General features: G+C 54.4%; 1 protein-coding gene across 1 annotated transcript in view; it reads left to right on the top strand.

Annotated features, from left to right (window-relative positions):
• The window catches only part of Adgra1 (adhesion G protein-coupled receptor A1), a 69,765-nt gene extending 50,582 nt beyond the window's left edge, over positions 1 to 19,183 (top strand). The window contains exons 3-7 of the mRNA XM_090346838.1: positions 38 to 165; positions 5,534 to 5,657; positions 9,779 to 9,924; positions 16,458 to 16,556; positions 17,207 to 19,183. Of these exons, the coding sequence (XP_090202964.1) occupies positions 38 to 165; positions 5,534 to 5,657; positions 9,779 to 9,924; positions 16,458 to 16,556; positions 17,207 to 18,407 (1,698 nt within the window). The 3' untranslated portion in view covers positions 18,408 to 19,183. The remainder of the gene's footprint in view (positions 1 to 37; positions 166 to 5,533; positions 5,658 to 9,778; positions 9,925 to 16,457; positions 16,557 to 17,206) is intronic.
• The last annotated feature ends 502 nt before the right edge of the window (positions 19,184 to 19,685 follow it).

The following is a 19,685-nucleotide window of genomic DNA, read 5'->3' as shown; positions in this document are numbered from 1 at the left end:
ACCCCAGCCACACCAGTCTCCTCTGCTTCCTCTCCAGGATTTAAAGACCCCCATCTCCCAGCCCCAGTTCCCCGGGGAGTTCCTGCACCCTGTGGTGTACGCCTGCACCGCCGTCATGCTGCTGTGCCTCCTCGCCTCCATCCTCACCTACGTCGTGCACCGGAGGTAAGGCTGGCACGGGCCAGGCTGAGACCTCCCACTCGAGATAGCACTCGAGCTTGCCCCAGGCCCTCCCACAAGTGGCAGCAGGCACACCTGCCCTCCGGGCCTCCTCCGTGAGGCTGTCTCAAGACAAACAATGTCCTCATCAACCAGTTGAAATAAATCACTCGTGACACAGGTGCCCCAAGGGCCCATGTCCTGAAGAACGTAAACACTGCTGTGCACGTGCCCTTTATACAGGAAGGGGAGGCTGGGCCTTTACACAGGAAGAGGAGGCTGGGCCTTCATACAGGAAGAGGAGCCTGGGCCTTTATACAAGAAGAGGAGGCTGGATCTTTATACAGGAAGCGGAGGCCAGGTCTTTATACAGGAAGGGGAGGCCGGGCCTTTATACAGGAAGAGGAGGCTGGGTCTTTATACAGGAAGAGGAGGCTGGGCTTTCATACAGGAAGAGGAGCCTGGGCCTTTATACAGGAAGAGGAGGCCGGATCTTTATACAGGAAGGGGAGGCCGGGCCTTTATACAGGAAGGGGAGGCCGGGCCTTTATAAAGGAAGGGGAGGCTGGGCCTTTATACAGGAAGACGAAGCTGGGTCTTTATACAGGAAGAGGAGGCTGGGCCTTTATACAGGAAGAGGAGGCTGGATCTTTATACAGGAAGGGGAGGCCGGGCCTTTATACAGGAAGAGGATCTAGGCTTTATACAGGAAGAGGATCTAGGCTTTATACATGAAGAGGATCTAGGCTTTATACAGGAAGAGAATCTAGGCTTTTTACAGGAAGAGGATCTAGGCTTTAGACAGCAAGAGGATCTAGGCTTTATACAGGAAGAGGATCTACGCTTATACATGAAGAGGATCTAGGCTTTATACAGGAAGAGGATCTAGGCTTTATACAGGAAGAGGATCTTGGCTTTATACAGGAAGGGGATCTAGGCTTTATACAGGAAGAGGATCTAGGCTTTATACAAGAAGAGGATCTAGGCTTTATACAGGAAGGGGATCTAGGCTTTATACAGGAAGAGAATCTAGACTTTATACATGAAGGGGATCTAGGCTTTATACAGGAGGAGGACCTAGGCTTTATACAGGAAGGGGATCTAGGCTTTATACAGGAAGGGGATCTAGGCTTCATACAGGGAGAGGATCTATGCTTTATACAGGAAGGGGATCTAGGCTTTATACAGGAAGGGGATCTGGGCTTTATACAGGAAGGGGATCTAGACTTTATACAGGAAGAGGATCTACGCTTTATACATGAAGAGGATCTAGGCTTTATACAGGAGGAGGACCTAGGCTTTATACAGGAAGGGGATCTAGGCTTCATACAGGGAGAGGATCTATGCTTTATACAGGAAGGGGATCTAGGCTTTATACAGGAAGGGGATCTGGGCTTTATACAGGAAGGGGATCTAGACTTTATACAGGAAGAGGATCTACGCTTTATACAGAAAGAGGATCTAGGCTTTATACAGGAAGAGAATCTAGGCTTTATACAGGGAGGGCATCCAGGCTTTATACAGGAAGAGGATCTAGGCTTTATACAGGAAGGGGATCTGGGCTTTATACAGGAGGAGGATCTAGGCTTTATACAGGAAGAGGATCTGGGCTGTATACAGGAAGAGGATCTAGACTTTATACAGGAAGAGGATCTGGGCTTTATACAGGAAGAGGATCTGGGCTTTATACAGGAGGAGGATCTAGGCTTTATACAGGAAGGGGATCTAGGCTTTATACAGGAAGAGGATCTAGGCTTTATACAGGAAGAGGATCTAGGCTTTATACAGGAAGGGGATCTAGGCTTTATACAGGAAGAGGATCTAGGCTTTATACATGAAGGGGATCTAGGCTTTATACAGGAAGGGGATCTAGGCTTTACACAGGAAGAGGATCTAGGCTTTATACAGGAATAGGATCTAGGCTTTATACAGGAAGGGGATCTAGGCTTTATACAGGAAGGGGATCTAGGCTTTATACAGGAAGAGGATCTAGGCTTTATACAGGAAGAGGACCTAGGCTTTATACAGGAAGGGGATCTAGGCTTTATACAGGAAGGGGATCTAGGCTTTATACAGGAAGAGGATCTAGGCTTTATACAGGAAGGGGATCTGGGCTTTATACAGGAGGAGGATCTAGGCTTTATACAGGAAGGGGATCTGGGCTTTATACAGGAAGAGGATCTAGACTTTATACAGGAAGAGGATCTGGGCTTTATACAGGAAGAGGATCTGGGCTTTATACAAGAAGAGGATCTAGGCTTTATACAGGAAGGGGATCTAGGCTTTATACAGGAAGAGGATCTAGGCTTTATACATGAAGAGGATCTAGGCTTTATACAGGAAGAGGATCTAGGCTTTATACAGGAGGAGGATCTAGGCTTTATAGAGGAAGAGGATCTAGGCTTTATACAGGAAGGGGATCTAGGCTTTATACAGGAAGGGGATCTAGACTTTATACCGGAAGAGGATCTAGGCTTTATACAGGAAGTGGATCTAGGCTTTATACAGCAAGGGGCTCTAGGCTTTATACGGAAGAGGATCTAGGCTTTATACAGGAAGGGGATCTAGGCTTTATACAGGAAGGGGATCTAGGCTTTATACAGGAAGAGGATCTGGACTTTATACAGGAAGAGGATCTAGGCTTTATACATGAAGGGGATCTAGGCTTTATACAGGAAGGGGATCTAGGCTTTATACAGGAAGAGGATCTGGACTTTATACAGGAAGAGGATCTAGGCTTTATACATGAAGGGGATCTAGGCTTTATACAGGAAGGGGATCTAGGCTTTATACAGGAAGAGGATCTAGGCTTTATACAGGAAGAGGACCTAGGCTTTATACAGGAAGAGGATCTAGACGTTTTACAGGAAGAGGATCTAGACTCTATACAGGAAGAGGATCTAGACTTTATACAGCAAGAGGATCTAGGCTTTATACAGGAAGGGAATCTAGACTTTATACAGGAAGAGCATCTAGGCTTTATACATGAAGGGGATCTAGGCTTTATACAGGAAGAGGATCTAGGCTTTATACAGGAAGGGGATCTAGGCTTTATACAGGAAGACGATCTAGTCTTTATACAGGAAGGGGATCTAGGGTTTATACAGGAAGACAATCCAGGCTTTATACAGGAAGGGGATCTAGGCTTTATACAGGAAGAGGATCTGGACTTTATACAGGAAGAGGATCTAGGCTTTATACATGAAGGGGATCTAGGCTTTATACAGGAAGGGGATCTAGGCTTTATACAGGAAGAGGATCTAGGCTTTATACAGGAAGAGGATCTAGGCTTTATACAGGAAGAGGATCTAGACGTTTTACAGGAAGAGGATCTAGACTCTATACAGGAAGAGGATCTAGGCTTTATACAAGAAGGGATCTAGGCTTTATCCAGGAAGGGGATCTAGGCTTTATACAGGAAGAGGATCTATGCTTTATACAGGAAGAGGATCTAGGCTTTATACAGGAAGGGGATCTAGGCTTTATACAAGAAGAGGATCTGGGCTTTATACAGGAAGGGGATCTAGGCTTTATACAGGAAGAGGATCTAGGCTTTATACAGGAAGAGGATCTAGGCTTTATACAGGAAGAGGATCTAGGCTTTATACAGGAAGGGGATCTAGACTTTATACAGGACGAGGATCTAGGCTTCATACAGGGAGAGGATCTAGGCTTTATACAGGAAGGGGATCTAGGCTTTATACAGAAAAGGATCTAGGCTTTATACAGGAAGAGGATCTAGGCTTTATACAGGAAGAGGATCTATGCTTCATACAGGAAGAGGATCTAGACTTTTTACAGGAAGAGGATCTAGACTTTTTACAGAAAGAGGATCTAGGCTTTATACAGGAAGGGGATCTAGACTTTATACAGGAAGAGGATCTGGGCTTTATACAGGAAGGGGATCTAGGCTTTATACAGGAAGAGGATCTAGGCTTTATACAGGAAGAGGATCTAGGCTTTATACAGGAAGAGGATCTAGACTTTTTACAGGAAGAGGATCTAGACTTTTTACAGGAAGAGGATCTAGGCTTTATACAGGAAGGGGATCTGGGCTTTATACAGGAAGAGGATCTGGGCTTTATACAGGAAGACGATCTAGGCTTTATACAGGAAGAGGATCTAGGCTTTATACAGGAAGAGGATCTGGGCTTTATACAGGAAGGGGATCTAGGCTTTATACAGGAAGAGGATCTGGGCTTTATACAGGAAGACGATCTAGGCTTTATACAGGAAGAGGATCTAGGCTTTATACAGGAAGAGGATCTGGGCTTTATACAGGAAGGGGATCTAGGCTTTATACAGGAAGGGGATCTAGGCTTTATACAGGAAGGGGATCTAGACTTTATACAGGAATAGGATCTAGGCTTTATACAGGACGAGGATGTAGGCTTTATACAGGAAGAGGATCTAGGCTTTATACAGGAAGGGGATCTAGGGTTTATACAGGAAGGGAATCTAGGCTTTATACAGGAAGGGGATCTAGGCTTTATACACGAAGACGATCTAGGCTTTATACAGGAAGAGGATCTAGACTTTATACAGGAAGGGGATCTAGGCTTTTTACAGGACTGGGATCTAGGCTTTATACAGGAAGAGGATCTAGGCTTTATACAGGAAGGGGATCTAGGCTTTATACACGAAGAGGATCTAGGCTTTATACAGGAAGAGGATCTAGACTTTATACAGGAAGAGGATCTAGGCTTTTTACAGGACTAGGATCTAGGCTTTATACAGGAAGAGGATCTAATCTTTACACAAGAAGGTAAGTCTAGGCTTTCTGCAGGAAGGGGATCTAGGCCTTTTGTTCTTCTGGGCTTGTGCTTGGCACCGCTGCCTGAGAGCCATGGTGACAACTGTGTGCCTGTCTCTGGAAATGCACTGTAAATGATAGGAGGGGTCCTGGCCAAACCACCAACAAAAACTCATCGGCAATGCTGAGGCCTGGCCACATCTGCAGAATTCGTCATGGAAGAACCCGAGTTTAGCAGTCATGATCACGTAGGGTGAGCCTGTTGTCTGAGTGTGTTTGGGCCACTGCAGCAAATTACCAACACCTGGGTATCAGCAGCCGGGTGGGCAGGGGCAATGTCCAGGCTATACCGCCGGCATAGTTATCGCTAAGACCTGCTCAGAGGGAAGCAGGGACATGATTTCCATTTCTGAGGCAGTAGACAAGTCATAGCTCGGCCTCAGCACCTCCACTTACCAAATAGCTCCAAGCTGCTCCCTGAGGTGTCCTCCTCGGCCCAGTCCATGCCTACAGAGGCCACTGCACAGACCCGCTCTCCGGTGTGGGGAGGGGGAACCCAGGGTGTGAACCTCCCTCCTCCCCTGCTCTCTGGTTCTCACAAGGCATCTCCATTTCCCACAGCACCATCCGAATCAGTCAGAAAGGCCGTCACGCACTGCTCAACTTCTGTTTCCATACTGCCCTGACCTTTGCTGTGTTTGCTGGTGGCATCAACCGCACCAAATACCCCATCCTGTGCCAGGCGGTGAGTACTGCTACAAAATGAACTGTTCGCATCGGCCTCTCCCCATGGGGAAATGTGTGATTCTCTTAGGAAATAATCTCCCACTGTTGGCTGGGCTGCTGCTCAGGAAGGGAATGGCTCCCTACTCCAGCCTCTCCTCCTCGGGGGCCTCCTGCACTTTGCCCAATGTTTGATCATAGCAGATTATTTATTTTCACTGGGCCAGCGAGAGACGACACCAGCACCAACAAAACAAGAGTTAAAGAGACTGCCATTGCACATGTGCCCTGGTCTTGCTTTGATATAAAAACGGGTTGAGGGACAGGAGCATGGCCTAAAGGTAGAGTGCTTGCCTAGCGTGCACGAAGACCTGGGTTCAATTCCTTAGTACCACATGCATAGAAAAAGCTGGAAGTGGCTCAAGTGGTAGAGCTCTAGGCTTGAGAAAGCCTAAGGACAGTGCTCAGGCCCCAACTTCAAGACCAGTACTGGCAATAAATAAATAAATAAAAATAAAAATAAGAAGGTATTAATGTTAAGTGACCTCTGTCCTGCCGGGGACCTTTTCACCCGACACAACCCTGCACCTACACCCCCACTGGTATGGCTCTGGGCCAAGGAGTGGAGTCTATCTGCAGCCCCTGGCAGGGTGTGCACACCAGCTCTCAGGCCCGTTCCTTGCCCAGGCTCTACAAATTCACCAAATGCCCATGACGGCCACAGAAGCAACATGTACACAATACCAGGAGAAGCATGGCCTACACAGAACACGATGGCCACCAGCCAGGCTGACCTCCTCCCTGGCCTGTCTACCCGCTTGGGAGCACTGATGAGTGGTCTTAGGGTTAGGCTGTCCCTTGGAGCACTCAGAGCCGTCCAGGGAAGCACCTGACCCCTCTTCTCCCGGGCCTGCCTGGCTCAGGCCACAGGGCTGCACTTCCTTTCCCAGCAACAACACAATTCGAGTCTGGCTGTTTTGTGAACAAGATGTTCGCATCTAGAAGATGGAACCCCTGCCCCAGAGCCCTGTGGACCAGGAGATGTCCCAAACTCATGAATGACCAAATGACACATCTACCCCCGGGAAGCCAGGCCCACTATCACTGCTTGAGCTGGATAGAAGCCCAGGCCTGAAGGGAGCGAGGGGGACACCACACCCTCTGTTACTGCCTCTCCACAAGCTGGAACAGCTACAACTCAGCAAGAGCCCGGAATCCCATTCTCTCCTGCTGTAAACGCCTGCCTGGAGCCATTGGAAAAGCAATCAAATGGGTCGTTACCTTTATGTCTGCACTTTACCACCAAGTGCTCTATGAGCAGGGCCTACCAGCGACTGAACCACTTCCCAGTGCCCTTGGGGAGGCTGGCACGGGCTCCAGCCCAGGAGGGTAGGCGATGGCCTGAGGCCAAGGCTGGTGTCAGCCTAGCAGAGGTGTCTGGTAGGCGGGGCAGAGATGGTCTGGAAGGATTCCAAGTGTTGAGAGCCTGCTCTGTGAGAAATGCTTAATCCCTGCCTGCATATTGAGGAGCCAGTCAGACCTGGGTGATGCAATGAGGAAGATGGTGGCCTCCAGACACCCCAGACCCTGGTTGCTTTTGCAAGAGAGGCAGGCCTCTCTCTCACCCATCCTGCACTCAGCAAGCATGCCTGCCAGACACAGACCCAGGTACCAGGGCTGGACCAGCCAGAAATCTGCCCAGTGGGCTTGTGCAGATGGAAGCCTCCATCTGGGAGAGTGTGGCCACAGACATGCAGCGGGAAAGGCAGGCAGGAAGGGGCCCAAGACGCGGCACCCCTCACTCCTGGAGAAAGGACGAGGGAGATGGAGACAGCCAGCTCTGCTGGTGACACGTGCCTTGCACTTTGAGGTTCCCTGCCTATGGCAGCTTCTCTGTCCATGAGGAGCTCTGCACCCACTTGTGGACATGAACGTGAATCTCAGGCACCTGCGAGTCCCCTCTCAGCCAGAGCCCAGGCTTGGTTCTGTTGGGCAGCCTAGTGTGTCAGAGGGAGGAGTTGGGCTCAGCCAGCCCAGCCACTCTGCCTCACCTCCCGGAAGGGAGACGCCTGAGGCCGAGCAGGTTAAAACTAGGCCACTGGAAACCAGACGTGCCCCACCTTGACCAGCCACCCATGTCATCTTCCCAGTGGCTAAACACAGGACTCTCTGTCCTTTCCTGTAATTCAAGCTCAGTGTCGCTACAGTGCAATCAGGAGAAGTGGTCCAGGGAGCTGGATGGATGGAGAGGAGACCGTTGTCATGGAAACAGGAAGAGAGCCATGAGCCTCATTAAAGTACTAAGTGACATCATAAACAAAAGTAGACAACTGCCATTAGTCCCACTTCAGGAGTGTGCATCCGCATTGGCCCAGAAGCAAGAGACCATGCCCCGCCCTGTCTTCTCTTCATGGCAGACAGCGTAGGAAGCCAAGATGGCCTCTCTGGAGCCTCCCCACGTGTCCAGCCCTGAGCCGGCATTTGAGAGACAGCGTTTCTGAAGACAGCTGGAGTACAGCTTCTGTGATCAGCAAGCAGGAGGCCTGGGTGAGCCTGCCAGTGCCGCCATGCACACCATCTGACTGGCCAACCCTGTCCCTCCTGCGGCCCTGGGTCAGTGCCTCAAGGACAGGGTCAGAAGCCTGCGGAGGATCTCTGCATCATTTGTGCATTAGTGCAGTCCTTGTTGCAGGCCTCGCTGCCATCCAGGGCTGGGCTCTTCCCCAGTCTTGGATGCAGACTTCTCTCAGGGAGATTCCAGCACCTTCCACTGTCAGCCAGGCAGGGTGAGGCCTACATCCTGGATCTATCCACCCAGCCCCCTCCCCCAAGAGCCAGGAAGGTGAAAAGGGCTGACCATCATCTGCCTGCTGTCCCCAGCAACCCCACCCGAAACCACATGCCACTCTAAACTTTCCACATCCACTGCTACAGAGCTTGCTCACAAGTAAAACTTGAGCTCTGGATTTGATAAACCATTATAATGGTATGTTACCTTTCTTCAAGGAATTTCTGTATTCCTTAAACATTATGTCCTTTCCAACTATAGCAATATTTTACTTGTCATTTCAAAATGTCAGCCTATTACCTCCAAGGTAGCCTCGTTTTATGGAATCAGATGGAGATGAAGGAGTTAGAATATACAATTAGCTGGTGCAGAGTGCTGTGAATGGGCTGTAGATGGGCTGTGCTTCCCCTGCTGTCTCCATGGCGAGGAGTCACTGACTTGCATTGGAGGGGGGTGAACCCCACCTGGGGTGCAGTGCCCAGGGTACAGTGCCCGGAGGGCAGTGCTCAGGGTGCAGTGCCTGGAGTGCAGTTCCCGGAGTGCAGTGTTGACAGTGCAATGCCCAGGATGCAGTGCCCAGGGTGCAGTGCCCAGGATGCAGTGCCTAGAGTGCAGTGCTCAGGGTGCAGTGCCTGGAGTGCAGTGCCCGGAGTGCAGTGCTGACAGTGCAATGCCCAGGATGCAGTGCCCAGGGTGCAGTGCCCAGGATGCAGTGCCTGGAGTGCAGTGCTCAGGGTGAAGTGCCTGGAGTGCAGTGCTCAGGGTGCAGTGCCTGGAGTGCAGTGCCCGGAGTGCAGTGCCTGGAGTGCAGTGCCCAGGATGCAGTGCCCAGGGTGCAGTGCCTGGAGTGCAGTGCTCAGGGTGCAGTGCCGACAGTGCAATGCCCAGGATGCAGTGCCTGGAGTGCAGTGCTCAAGGTGCAGTGCCTGGAGTGCAGTGCCTGGAGTGCAGTGCCCAGAGTGCAGTGCTGACAGTGCAGTGCCCAGGATGCAGTGCCCAGGGTGCAGTGCCCAGGGTGCAGTGCCCAGGGTGCAGTGCCTGGAGTGCAGTGCTCAGGGTGCAGTGCCTGGAGTGCAGTGCTCAGGGTGCAGTGCCGACAGTGCAATGCCCAGGATGCAGTGCTCAGGGTGCAGTGCCCAGGACACAGTGCCACAGCGACAGCACAGCCACACCTCCTTCCACCTGGGCCCCTCCCTCTGAAGGAGGCCACCTCTTGCAGGGATGGGGGCGGGGGTACTGTCCTTCTGCTGGTCTCTCACAGCCGTGGAAGGCCGTGCTGTGCTCAGAGGGTCAGCTTCGAGGGGCAGCCGGCTGGGGGAGGAGAAGCTGGGCTAGCTGACATTCTCCCCTTCTAGGTGGGCATTGCGCTGCACTATTCCACACTGTCCACCATGCTGTGGATCGGGGTGACTGCCAGAAACATCTACAAGCAAGTGACCAAGAAGGCCCCTCCATGCCCTGGTGCAGACCAGCCACCATACCCCAAGCAGCCCCTGCTCAGGTAATCAAGCGTGCCCGCAGCCCCTCTGCCACCTGGGACTAGGTACCCCTGACTGTGACATGCCTCCCTGGCCAGCAAGCTGCCTCCTCAGGAACTCAGCCTAAGGGTGGTCCCTCAGCTAGGTGGCCAAGAGCCTGGATGGGGTGGGGCTAGGACAGTGTTCAGGACTGAGGTGGGGTCCTGGGACAGGGGTTGAGACCAGTAAAGGTATGGAGCGCGGGGAAGTGCCAGGCATGGTGGGACAGGGGCATGGGGGTGGGTGATGCTGGCATAGGGGCATAGATAAGACGGCATCTGGACCTGTGCACGAGCCTCGGGTGACACATTCTGTCCTCACCAGGGCAGGGTGGAGTCTGGGAGAAGATAGTGTCAGCCCCTCCACTGAGGATGGGTGATTTCAAGGGAGGACAGTCTCCCCCAGGGATGGGTAACCTCAGAGGACAGTGCCACCAGGGACGAGTGACATCAGAGAACGACAGTCTGGCTCCCCGTGGGGAGCCTGGGAAGAATGGGATACCAGAAGACAAGAGGCAGCTCCTCAGTAACAGGGAGCCCTGTACACAGTCCGTCTCTCTATCACACAGCAGGTGAGGCCGCCCCTGAGTCCTCCCTCCTCACACCAGGCCTCCCCTGAGTCCTCCCTCCTCACCCCAGACCCACTCTGGTTCCAGACCTCTGCTGGCTCTGCCATGGTGGCCACCTACCCAGCACACACAGGGTGTCCACTGAGGACATGACAGGCTCATACCTGTCAAGATCCTACCACCTGAAAAGGTCTATGTTGGTGCTCTACCAGAGAGCTCAACTGTCTGCAAAGGACCGAGCCACACTCCAAAAGGACAAAGAGTTTGGCCTAGTGGTAGAGTGCTTGCCTAGCCTGCATGAAGACCTGGGTTCGATTCCTCGTACCACATGCCAGAAATGATGCTGTGGCTCAAGTGGCAGAGTGTTACCCTTGAGGAAAAAGCCCACGGACAGTGCTGAGGCCCTGAGTTCAACAAACAAAAGCAAACAAACAAACAAAACCAAGAAGCTCAGGGACAGTACCTAGGCCAAAAAAAAACTCAAAAAGGATAAAGACCTCCCCCACCCCATGTCTACTGGTGTCTACTAGTAGATAGATAGGGTAACCAAACCCTAAGGTCCACATGGAACCAGAAACTCACCTCCCAAAGTCCACATAGGAGCAGAGCCGAAGCCCGGGCTCTCCAGACCTCAGGAGCACAGGCTCACCATACACACCCCTCCTGGACAGCTGGCAAGCAGGCCGAGGGTCCCACGAGAAGCATCAGGAGCTGTTCACACCGGGAGCCCAGAGTGCACCGAGGGCAGCTGCAGGAGCCAGGCTCCCTGCCTGCCACAGGCCTGAGGCTGCAGTGAGGCTTCTGCCTCACCAACCCTAGTATCGTTCAGAGAGCTGTGCTGACGCACTACTAAGACAGGAGTTTTGTGCAACACAAGTGCCACAGAGTGTGTGGCATGTGCAACACAGGTGAGTGTAGTAGAGTATACGCTGTATGTGTGACTGTGTGAATGCTTTTGAGAACAAGTGGGAACATGTAAGAGCACAGACACATGACTGTGTGTGGGACTGACATGCGTGTGTTTGCAAGTGTGCTTGTATGCTATGGTGTTTGTGAGTGTTCAAGAGTAGCTGAGAGACAGGAAAACTTGTGGGTTCATGGACAGGGCCAGTTTCCCCTGCCCTAAATGCTAGATGCTGAGCAGGAGTGCAGATGGCTGGTTGCTTCCTGGGCCAATGTCACCAGGAGCCGTTGTCACCAGGGGGTGATGTCACAAGGGGCTCTATCCATGAGCACGGATGCTCTCAGAAGACAGCGCTTCCCTGAGGGGGGATTGTTGTGGCATAAAGTGATACATGAGTTGCCGAGGCACACGAGGGGTCCAGAGGAGGAAGCCCCGGGGCTCCCCTGCGGAGATTCCATCCCAGCCCACCACTGCCAAGATCCGCTGCCACCGGACACGGTCACTATCCAGCTGAGGACAGGCTGGGTTTGTACACAGAGTTCAGAGCCCCTGGGCAGTTCCTGGACAGGCTCTGCCCCGATGGCCACCCAGCAACCAGGAAAGCGGGGAGCCCAGGGAAGGCTTCTGCAGTGGCCTCGCGCGCCCTCTGCTGACAGAATGTGTCCCTGCGTGTAAATCGGGGAGGAACGTGAAACTTCCCTCAGCCATGGTGATCACGGCAGCCTTCCTGCCGCCTGTCCCTTCACCTGCGGTGTGTGCTCCCACACCCCCGGCACCGCAGCCACGCACCCCACTTTGCACACCGGAGGCGTCCGGCCAGGGCGCACCTCCTGATGTCTGGCCTCAGGCTGGCCCCTTGACCTCCTGGGACAGTGTCTTCCTGATAAATCCACTGCTCCCTTCCTCATGAGTGGTGGTGTGAGGTGTGGGTCACATGGCAAGTCCAGGGTTTCTCCATGCTCCCCATTTCACCAGGAAAAGCAACAACAACGGCCAGGAGCCCTTTAGGACAGAGACCAGTCACCTCCCTCCGTTCCCTGCTCGCTGGGCGTGGGGGGGTCCACTGAGGCCCCGATTCGCTGGGAAACCGAGAGGTGAAGGAAGGGGGCGTCAGGCGTACAGGGCCAGGGCTTGAGCAGAGCGGCGGGGCAGGGCAGGAAGAGGCCAAGAAGGCAGGGCGGGGGACACTGCTGTTGGAGGGGTGGCTGGGGAAGGGGACAGGTGTCTGGCCTCGATGGTCCTTGTCATTGGGTGACTGTGCTGCCTCTTGATTAAGGGACATCCTGGTTTCTAAAGCTGCCCTGATGAGAGTCCAGTCCTGCCCCTCCCCTGGGGAAGCGTGGCCTCTGGGAGGAAACATTCTGTGTGCAGGAGACAGAGGCCAGACCCATGCAGGGCTGGGGTAGAGGTGTGGGGGAGGCCTGGCAACTGTGTGACACCAGGCCCACCTCCTCACAGATGGGGCAGGTGGGGCAGAGGCCAGGACAGAGCAGGCAGCTCTGCTCCTCGTCAGGCTGCACTGCAACCCAAGAATCTCCACAGAACCTGGGCAGGGTCTGGTGGATGTACCAGGATCCTGGAGTGGGCAGAATGGGTCCCTAACCAGAGGTGAAAAGCTAGAGGCACAGATGACATGGGCTCCAGAGCTCAAGGCAAGTCTGAGAACTAAGAGTCCAACCTGACCTGCAACAAGAGCCAGGGGGACATTGGTAGATCCAGGGAAGGGGGGAGGGCCCTGCCAGGGTGTGTGAGAAGCCTGGAGATAGAGCTCAGCCCAGCCCAGCCAGACCCCCACTCCTCTCCAAGCCCACATAGCTCTGTCCTGAGGTAGCTGCCCTGCTGCTCCAGCTTCACACCAGGCCCTACGCAAAGGCCAGTCCTGCTGGCTAGATGTGCTCAGCTTCCTCGAGGAAGGCGCCTCACCCAGGAGCTGCTTCTCCCCTCACCCCAGCATTGGAGGATGTGAGGAGAGCCTCCGTCACCCCACGCCCTGACCACGTGTGAGGAGAGCCCCAGCCACCCCCACAGATCCTGCTGATCTTCCTTCCAGATCTATTGATGTGGATGGGTAAAGACAGGACCCCCGCCCCACACATGCTAAGCTAGCATTCTGCCATGGGATCACACTCTAGAGGGCAGGTTCGTATTCAGTGTAAATACGCCAAGTTTCCAAGATCTTCTAGCCTCCTTCTACCACAGAAGGGACTGTCCTTCCCTATTACTGTGATGAGCTCAAAATCATTCCGCTAGACCACCATGACTCTAACCTGAACATCTCCTTGTGCCTGTGGGTCTGTCCTGGGGCTCTTTGGCTCTGTGTCTTTGCCCTGCTTTTGTCAATTAAGTCCTTTCCCTAGGACATAGTTTGGTGTTAGTATGCATCTTTGAAGACAGCTCTGAATAGTCCAGGTCATCTATATTCCAGAATGGATTCTAAAGTACATTTCTCAACTTTTACACAAAGCAGCTCTGCTGGGACTGTGACTCTGCTTCCTGAGGCTATGTCCCTATCAGACTGATGTCTGTGACCTTTACAACACGCCGTAGGCCTAGCCCCGTCTTACAAATCCCGCGTCTGTCATGCAATCCCAGTGCCATCTAGAAAAGGAAACACTTTCTCATTGGTTACCTGGTAGAACTTTTTGTATGTTCCTGTAGAAACTAAGGGCCTTATGGCCTATGTCGCTGTGTTTTCATGGTGAAAACCTGTCCTTTTTCCAGATGTTTTCCAGACATCCATCAGTGATCACACTGTTCCATGTTGGACTGCACTGACTTTCTCCCCATTTGGGGGTCAGTCTTTGTTGGTCGTAATGCTTTGTCCTCTCTATGAAGTTCCTGGCTTTCTCTTGCCTCTGTATGATTATTACTAGAGGCTTTACTGCTGTCCCTGGGAGATGGGCGCTGCCTTCTCAATGCCCGGGTCTGGGTTTGAGATCAGGCTCCCCCACAGCCTCGGAATGGGCGAGGGGCCCTGTCCTTCACCCTTGAGGGCTGCTGTTATGGCTAGAGCTGACTCAGAAGTGGTACACACCCCCCCGTCAGCCTACTACGCATGCTCAGATGCTGAGGTTGACATTTTTACTAGAGTCAAGTAATTCTGCCTTTAATATTTGCTAATTTACCCTTTTTCCCTAGGAGTTCGCCCGTGGCATTATTTCCTATATGCACATAGGCTTCTTCCAGTGCCCATGAGCTCTGCAGCTCAAGGCTAGTGCTCTCCCGATAGGAGCCACAGCCACTTCCATATCTTCTTTTTTTAACACTTAATCTCACAGATTTCTCTTCCCTGGCTCACTTCAAACTGTGATTGTCTATTTCTCAGGTTCCTGGAGAGCTGGGATTACAAGTGTAAGCCACTAGCACTCGGCTCTAGGCCTGCCCATCAATGCCGACACTCTGCCTAGAACTGGAATGTTTATTAATGGGATAATCTAATTTTTGTTTGGTTGTATTGTCTCCCTTTTACTTCTTTTTCCCTTCTACCTCTTTTGTTGTATTGTTTGGTTTCTGTTCTTTTGTCTTCTTTTTCTTCCTTCTAATTTCTTGTGTCTGTCCATTTCAATGTTCTTATCAGCCTCCTTCTAATTGACTTATGGTGATTGCTTAACAGCTGTTGACAAGTTGTGTGGAATATAATTGTGCTACTCTGCTGCCTGAAGCGTAGAGACAATGTGCAGCTCGGGATGCTCCCAGCACCCTCACTCCACAAATGTCACATGCTCCCCCCTCCATATATGACTTTTTAAAAAAGTGTTTCCGTGTGGCTTCCATAATGACTAATACTCTCAATGACTTGACTCCCTGAGGACTAATTTCCTCATGACTGGTACTGCTAGGAAGTGTCGCCAGTAGCTGGACACCTGATACCCAGCGTCCCCAACAGCTGGATTCTCAATGGCCAGTGCCTGTACCCTCCTGGTACCAGTTTATGCAGCTGGCATACCTGGCACTCCTGACGCTCTTCATTCTTTCCTTATGTCCAGGCTTCTCTCTGGTGCAATGTCCTGAAGAATCTCCTGAAGCTTTTCTTGAAGCACAGTTGACTTGAGACAACTTCTTAGTTACATTTTTATAGGGAAGCATTTTTATCATAGCTCCTGACTTTATCTTACAGTGCTCCTGCCTCAGTCCCCTAAATTCTGGGATTGTCACGGTGCTGTGCACCTGGTTCTCTTTGGAAACAGAACTCTGGGAGACCAAGATTGCTTAGAGGCCCTTCTAGCCCCACCCCTGCCCAGCGACTGCTGTGGGGACATGCTGCTGTGCTGCTCACTGCGGTTCTCCGGGACATCCAGGAGACTGGCCCTTTTCCATGGACCCTCTTGGAGCTCATCCCTGAGTGGCTCCAAGAGGCCACCAGGGCTGGGTAGAACCGGGAGCTCTCAGCCTGTCATGGCCCAAAGCCAGGACACCACACCGTATTAGTGACTGGCCCTGATCCTCCTCTGTGGAGCCATTAGTTTGAGGCCCTGTAGAGGGGAAGTCAGCCTGGCCATGGCCAACTGTTGTTGGGGTGAGCAGGGCGTGGCTTAAAAGTGAGCCCCTCTCCAGCAGGTCCCAGGCTGGGCCTGAGCCCCTCATCCTAGGCTGAGTGGAGCTGTGAAACCCTCCTGCCGTGGTCACGGGACCACTGGCTGGCGCAGAGGAAGGGGAGGGGTGTGGCCTGCACTCTGGAGTTCTGAGGACGAGTTCCGCTAGGACACCACACCTCAGCGCGTGTACTCAGCTCTTCAGACCCGAGCATGCGTGCTCAGCTCCTGCACGGCACCTTCTCACCCACAGCCCCACAGGCAGGCTGGCTCCTCCTCTTGGCACCTGTCCCGACTCCACACCAGGCTCTGTAAAGTCTCCAGCAGACCAGAGTCACCATGTACCCCTGGTACCTGTAGCCCCCAGCCACCAGCCAGGCAGGGGAGCTGCTGGGCAACTCAGCCAGGCCTGGGTTCCCAGAGGCTGCTTGACCCAGAATCCTGTCCACCTCTCCTTACAAGGTGAAAATGATGTCCCGCCCTGACAGACTCAGCCCCTCTGTCCTCTGGCAGGTTCTACCTCATCAGCGGAGGAGTTCCCTTCATCATCTGTGGTGTCACTGCCGCCACAAATATCAGCAATTATGGGACAGAGGACGAGAATGCTGCGTAGTGAGTACTGGCCCTCACAGGGGGGGTAGGGCAGGCAGAGCACGAGGGTGCCCATGCTTGGATGAGGGGAGTCAGAAGACCCAGCCAGGGGTGCAGTCTTCGTGTGGCACTGCCAAGGCGCCCACACTGAGGGGATCCCCTGAGACAAGCCACCAGGCTTAGGGCCTGGCCTCTGAGCAACCTCTGGAGCTGTGGCTCCCCTCCCTCTCCCCCTGCCTGGCTCCCCCTCCTCCAGCAGGCTCCCCCCTGCTGACAGACCCCCGTGTCCGCTCACCCCCTTCCTTTGGACCCCAAACAGGAAGGGCCTGGTGCAGTGAAGCCTCAGCAGCACACTCAGGTAGGGCCTAGACACCCAGCTGAATTAGGGACATCCTGGCCTCCTCACCCTCGGAACCCCAGCTCTCCCTGTGCTTTCCACATCCACCCCAGCACACCTCTGCCCACCTTCCCTGCCCAGGACCTCCCCTCCCACCCCAGCTCACCTGGCCACCCATTGCCAGTGCAGGCAACTTCAGCCCCAGCTCCCCCCCAGCCTGTGGCTCTGCCGCCGTGGCAGATGGCTGCAGTTCATTGCTGACCTGGTCCTGTGTCCCCTGGGCTAGGGAGGTGTGCGGCCTGACCCAGGCCCACTCTGACTCATCTCCCCGCAGCTGCTGGATGGCCTGGGAGCCCAGCCTGGGTGCGTTCTATGGGCCAGCGGCCTTCATCACCCTGGTCACCTGCGTCTACTTCCTTGGCACCTACATCCAGCTGCGGCGCCACCCTGAGCGCCGGTACGAACTCCGAGGACGCACGGAGGAGCAGCAGAGGCTGGCCCTGCCGCAGGGGGGCCACCGCCACGGGCTGCGGCCCGGCACGCCGCCCCCCTGCGAGGCGCTGGCTGCCTCCCAGCTGCAGAACGAGCACTCCTTCAAGGCCCAGCTGAGGGCCACCGCCTGCACGCTCTTCCTGTTCATGGCCACGTGGACCTTCGGGGCCTTGGCTGTGTCACAGGGCCACTTCCTGGACATGGTCTTCAGCTGTCTGTACGGAGCCTTCTGCGTGACACTGGGGCTCTTTGTGCTCATCCACCACTGTGCCAAGCGGGAGGACGTATGGCAGTGCTGGTGGTCCTGCTGCCCCTCCCCGGGGGACGCTGCCACCTCCAAGCCCGGGGCCCCCCCCACACTCAATGCCAACGGGGATGCTCTGGGCCACACCACCTGCCTTCAGGACTCGCCTTGCGCCAGCAAGCCCAGGGGCTTTGGCCACCCTCCCGCCGGCCACTGTAAGATGACCAACCTGCAGGCTGCTCAGGGCCATGTCAGCTGCCTGTCACCAGCCACCCCCTGCTGTGCCAAGATGCACTGTGAGCAGCTAATGGAGGAGGAGGCCCACGTGCACATGGCCGAGGAAGATGCCTTCCCCCACGACCCGCACCTGCACAGGTGTCTGGAGGGCAGAACTAAGCCTCCCTACTTCGGCCGGCACCAGGCTTATCAGGGCTACGCCTACCACATCCCCTCCAGCCTGGACGGCAGCGCCCACAGCTCGCACACCGACAGTCCCCCCAGCTCTCCTGAGGGCCCGATGGGGATGCACACCCTGGCCTGCTGTGCCCAGGCCGACCCCTTCCCCATGGTCAGCCAGCCTGAGGGCAGCGATGCCAGCCCTGGGCTCTATGGCTGCCCCATGCGGCTGCCTCCGGGCCCAGCCCACTTGGAGATGCTCCGCAGGACGCCGTCCCTGTCCTTCAGCGGGCCCAGCCCGGATGGGCTTCTCCAGGGCAGTGTCCGGGGAGGCCTGCCATTCGGCACCGACTGCACAGGCAACATCCGAACGGGGCCGTGGAAAAATGAAACTACAGTATAGTTGGGGCCGCCCCTGGTGGGGCCTCAGTGCGAAGAGGCCCATTTGCTACACAAAGTCGGCGCCAGGGAAGCCAGGGCCACGCCGCTTCCACCCTCAGCTGTGACGCTTTGTGCGGGAGAACCCAGTAGGAAAACTTCAGGCCAGGCCAGCTGCCACCAGTCCCAAGGCAGATTGTGGCCGTGCCGCCCACTTTCTCTTTGTACATCCATGCCTAGGGCAGCCTGGAGCCCGAGCGCAGGGCCCGGGGCCCTTCCTGAGCCACCAGGCATGGCCCAGGTGCTCTCCGCGGAGGCTCTGTCCAGTGTGGGCTTGAGAGTTTCCTCGGGGCAGATTCCACAGCCTCTATGCTGACCACCCCTGCATCCTCACTGGACCCCTCTAGCACCTCTGTCCATCAGAGCATCCACCCTGGGGTGGCTGGCATCCAGAGCACCGAGGGTGCTGGAGGACCCGAGGGCTCCAGGGCTGAGAGGAGGGGGTGCAGCTGACGCTGCCAGGCTCCTGGACTGTGCTGTTGGAAAACATCCAGAGCCATCCACTGTCAGGACCCGCTCCTCGCCAGCGTGAGCAGCAACAATTCCATGTTCATTCCCAAGAAGAGGGCTCACCGGGTCCGACGTTCATCAACACAACATGTATTTCCTTTGGATTTCTGAGAACACAGCCCCAACGTAAAGGACGGGCTGATGTCTGACCCCAGGAAGGGGCCTCACAGAGAGGCAGTGTCCAGTGGCTGCTCCTGTGAGACTGCGCCTGCCCTCTCCCTGTCTGCCTCACGCCAGACGCGCACACCGCGATTGAACACACATGCACTCCTGTGCACAGATGTCCACGCACATGTGCTCATGGCACACTGCGTGATCCCACATGCACATACCTGCATCCCCACACCCATGCACCACGTGTGCGTGTATATAAATACCTGCACACACATACTACAGAACACACTGACGTGCATGTGTCTGCACACTGCCACACATGTGTGCACACAATACACTCACACATGCACACATATATGCACATGTTCATACACAGAACTGGTGTGTTTTCTAGCCACATGAGCACTGGGGTTTCCATTGCAGCCCTGAGCAGCAGTGTCACTGTGACTCACTGTGCTCTGCCCTGGACAGGCGGCTTCATGGAGCAGAGCAGCCTAATGTGAGCCCTGAGGAAGGGGCTCTCTGAGTCCAAGGCCTCGGGGCAGCACTCTGCCACGGGAGGAGCCATGCAAAGGTGGCCCTCGGTATCTGAGTACAGAGCCTGGAGGCCCTGACCCAA

The sequence above is a fragment of the Megascapheus bottae genome, chromosome 15 (assembly GCF_031878675.1).
Source record: "Megascapheus bottae isolate mThoBot1 chromosome 15, mThoBot2.hap1, whole genome shotgun sequence".
In the NCBI taxonomy this organism is placed as follows: Eukaryota; Metazoa; Chordata; class Mammalia; order Rodentia; family Geomyidae; genus Megascapheus; species Megascapheus bottae.
This window is presented reverse-complemented; position numbering and strand designations above follow the sequence as displayed.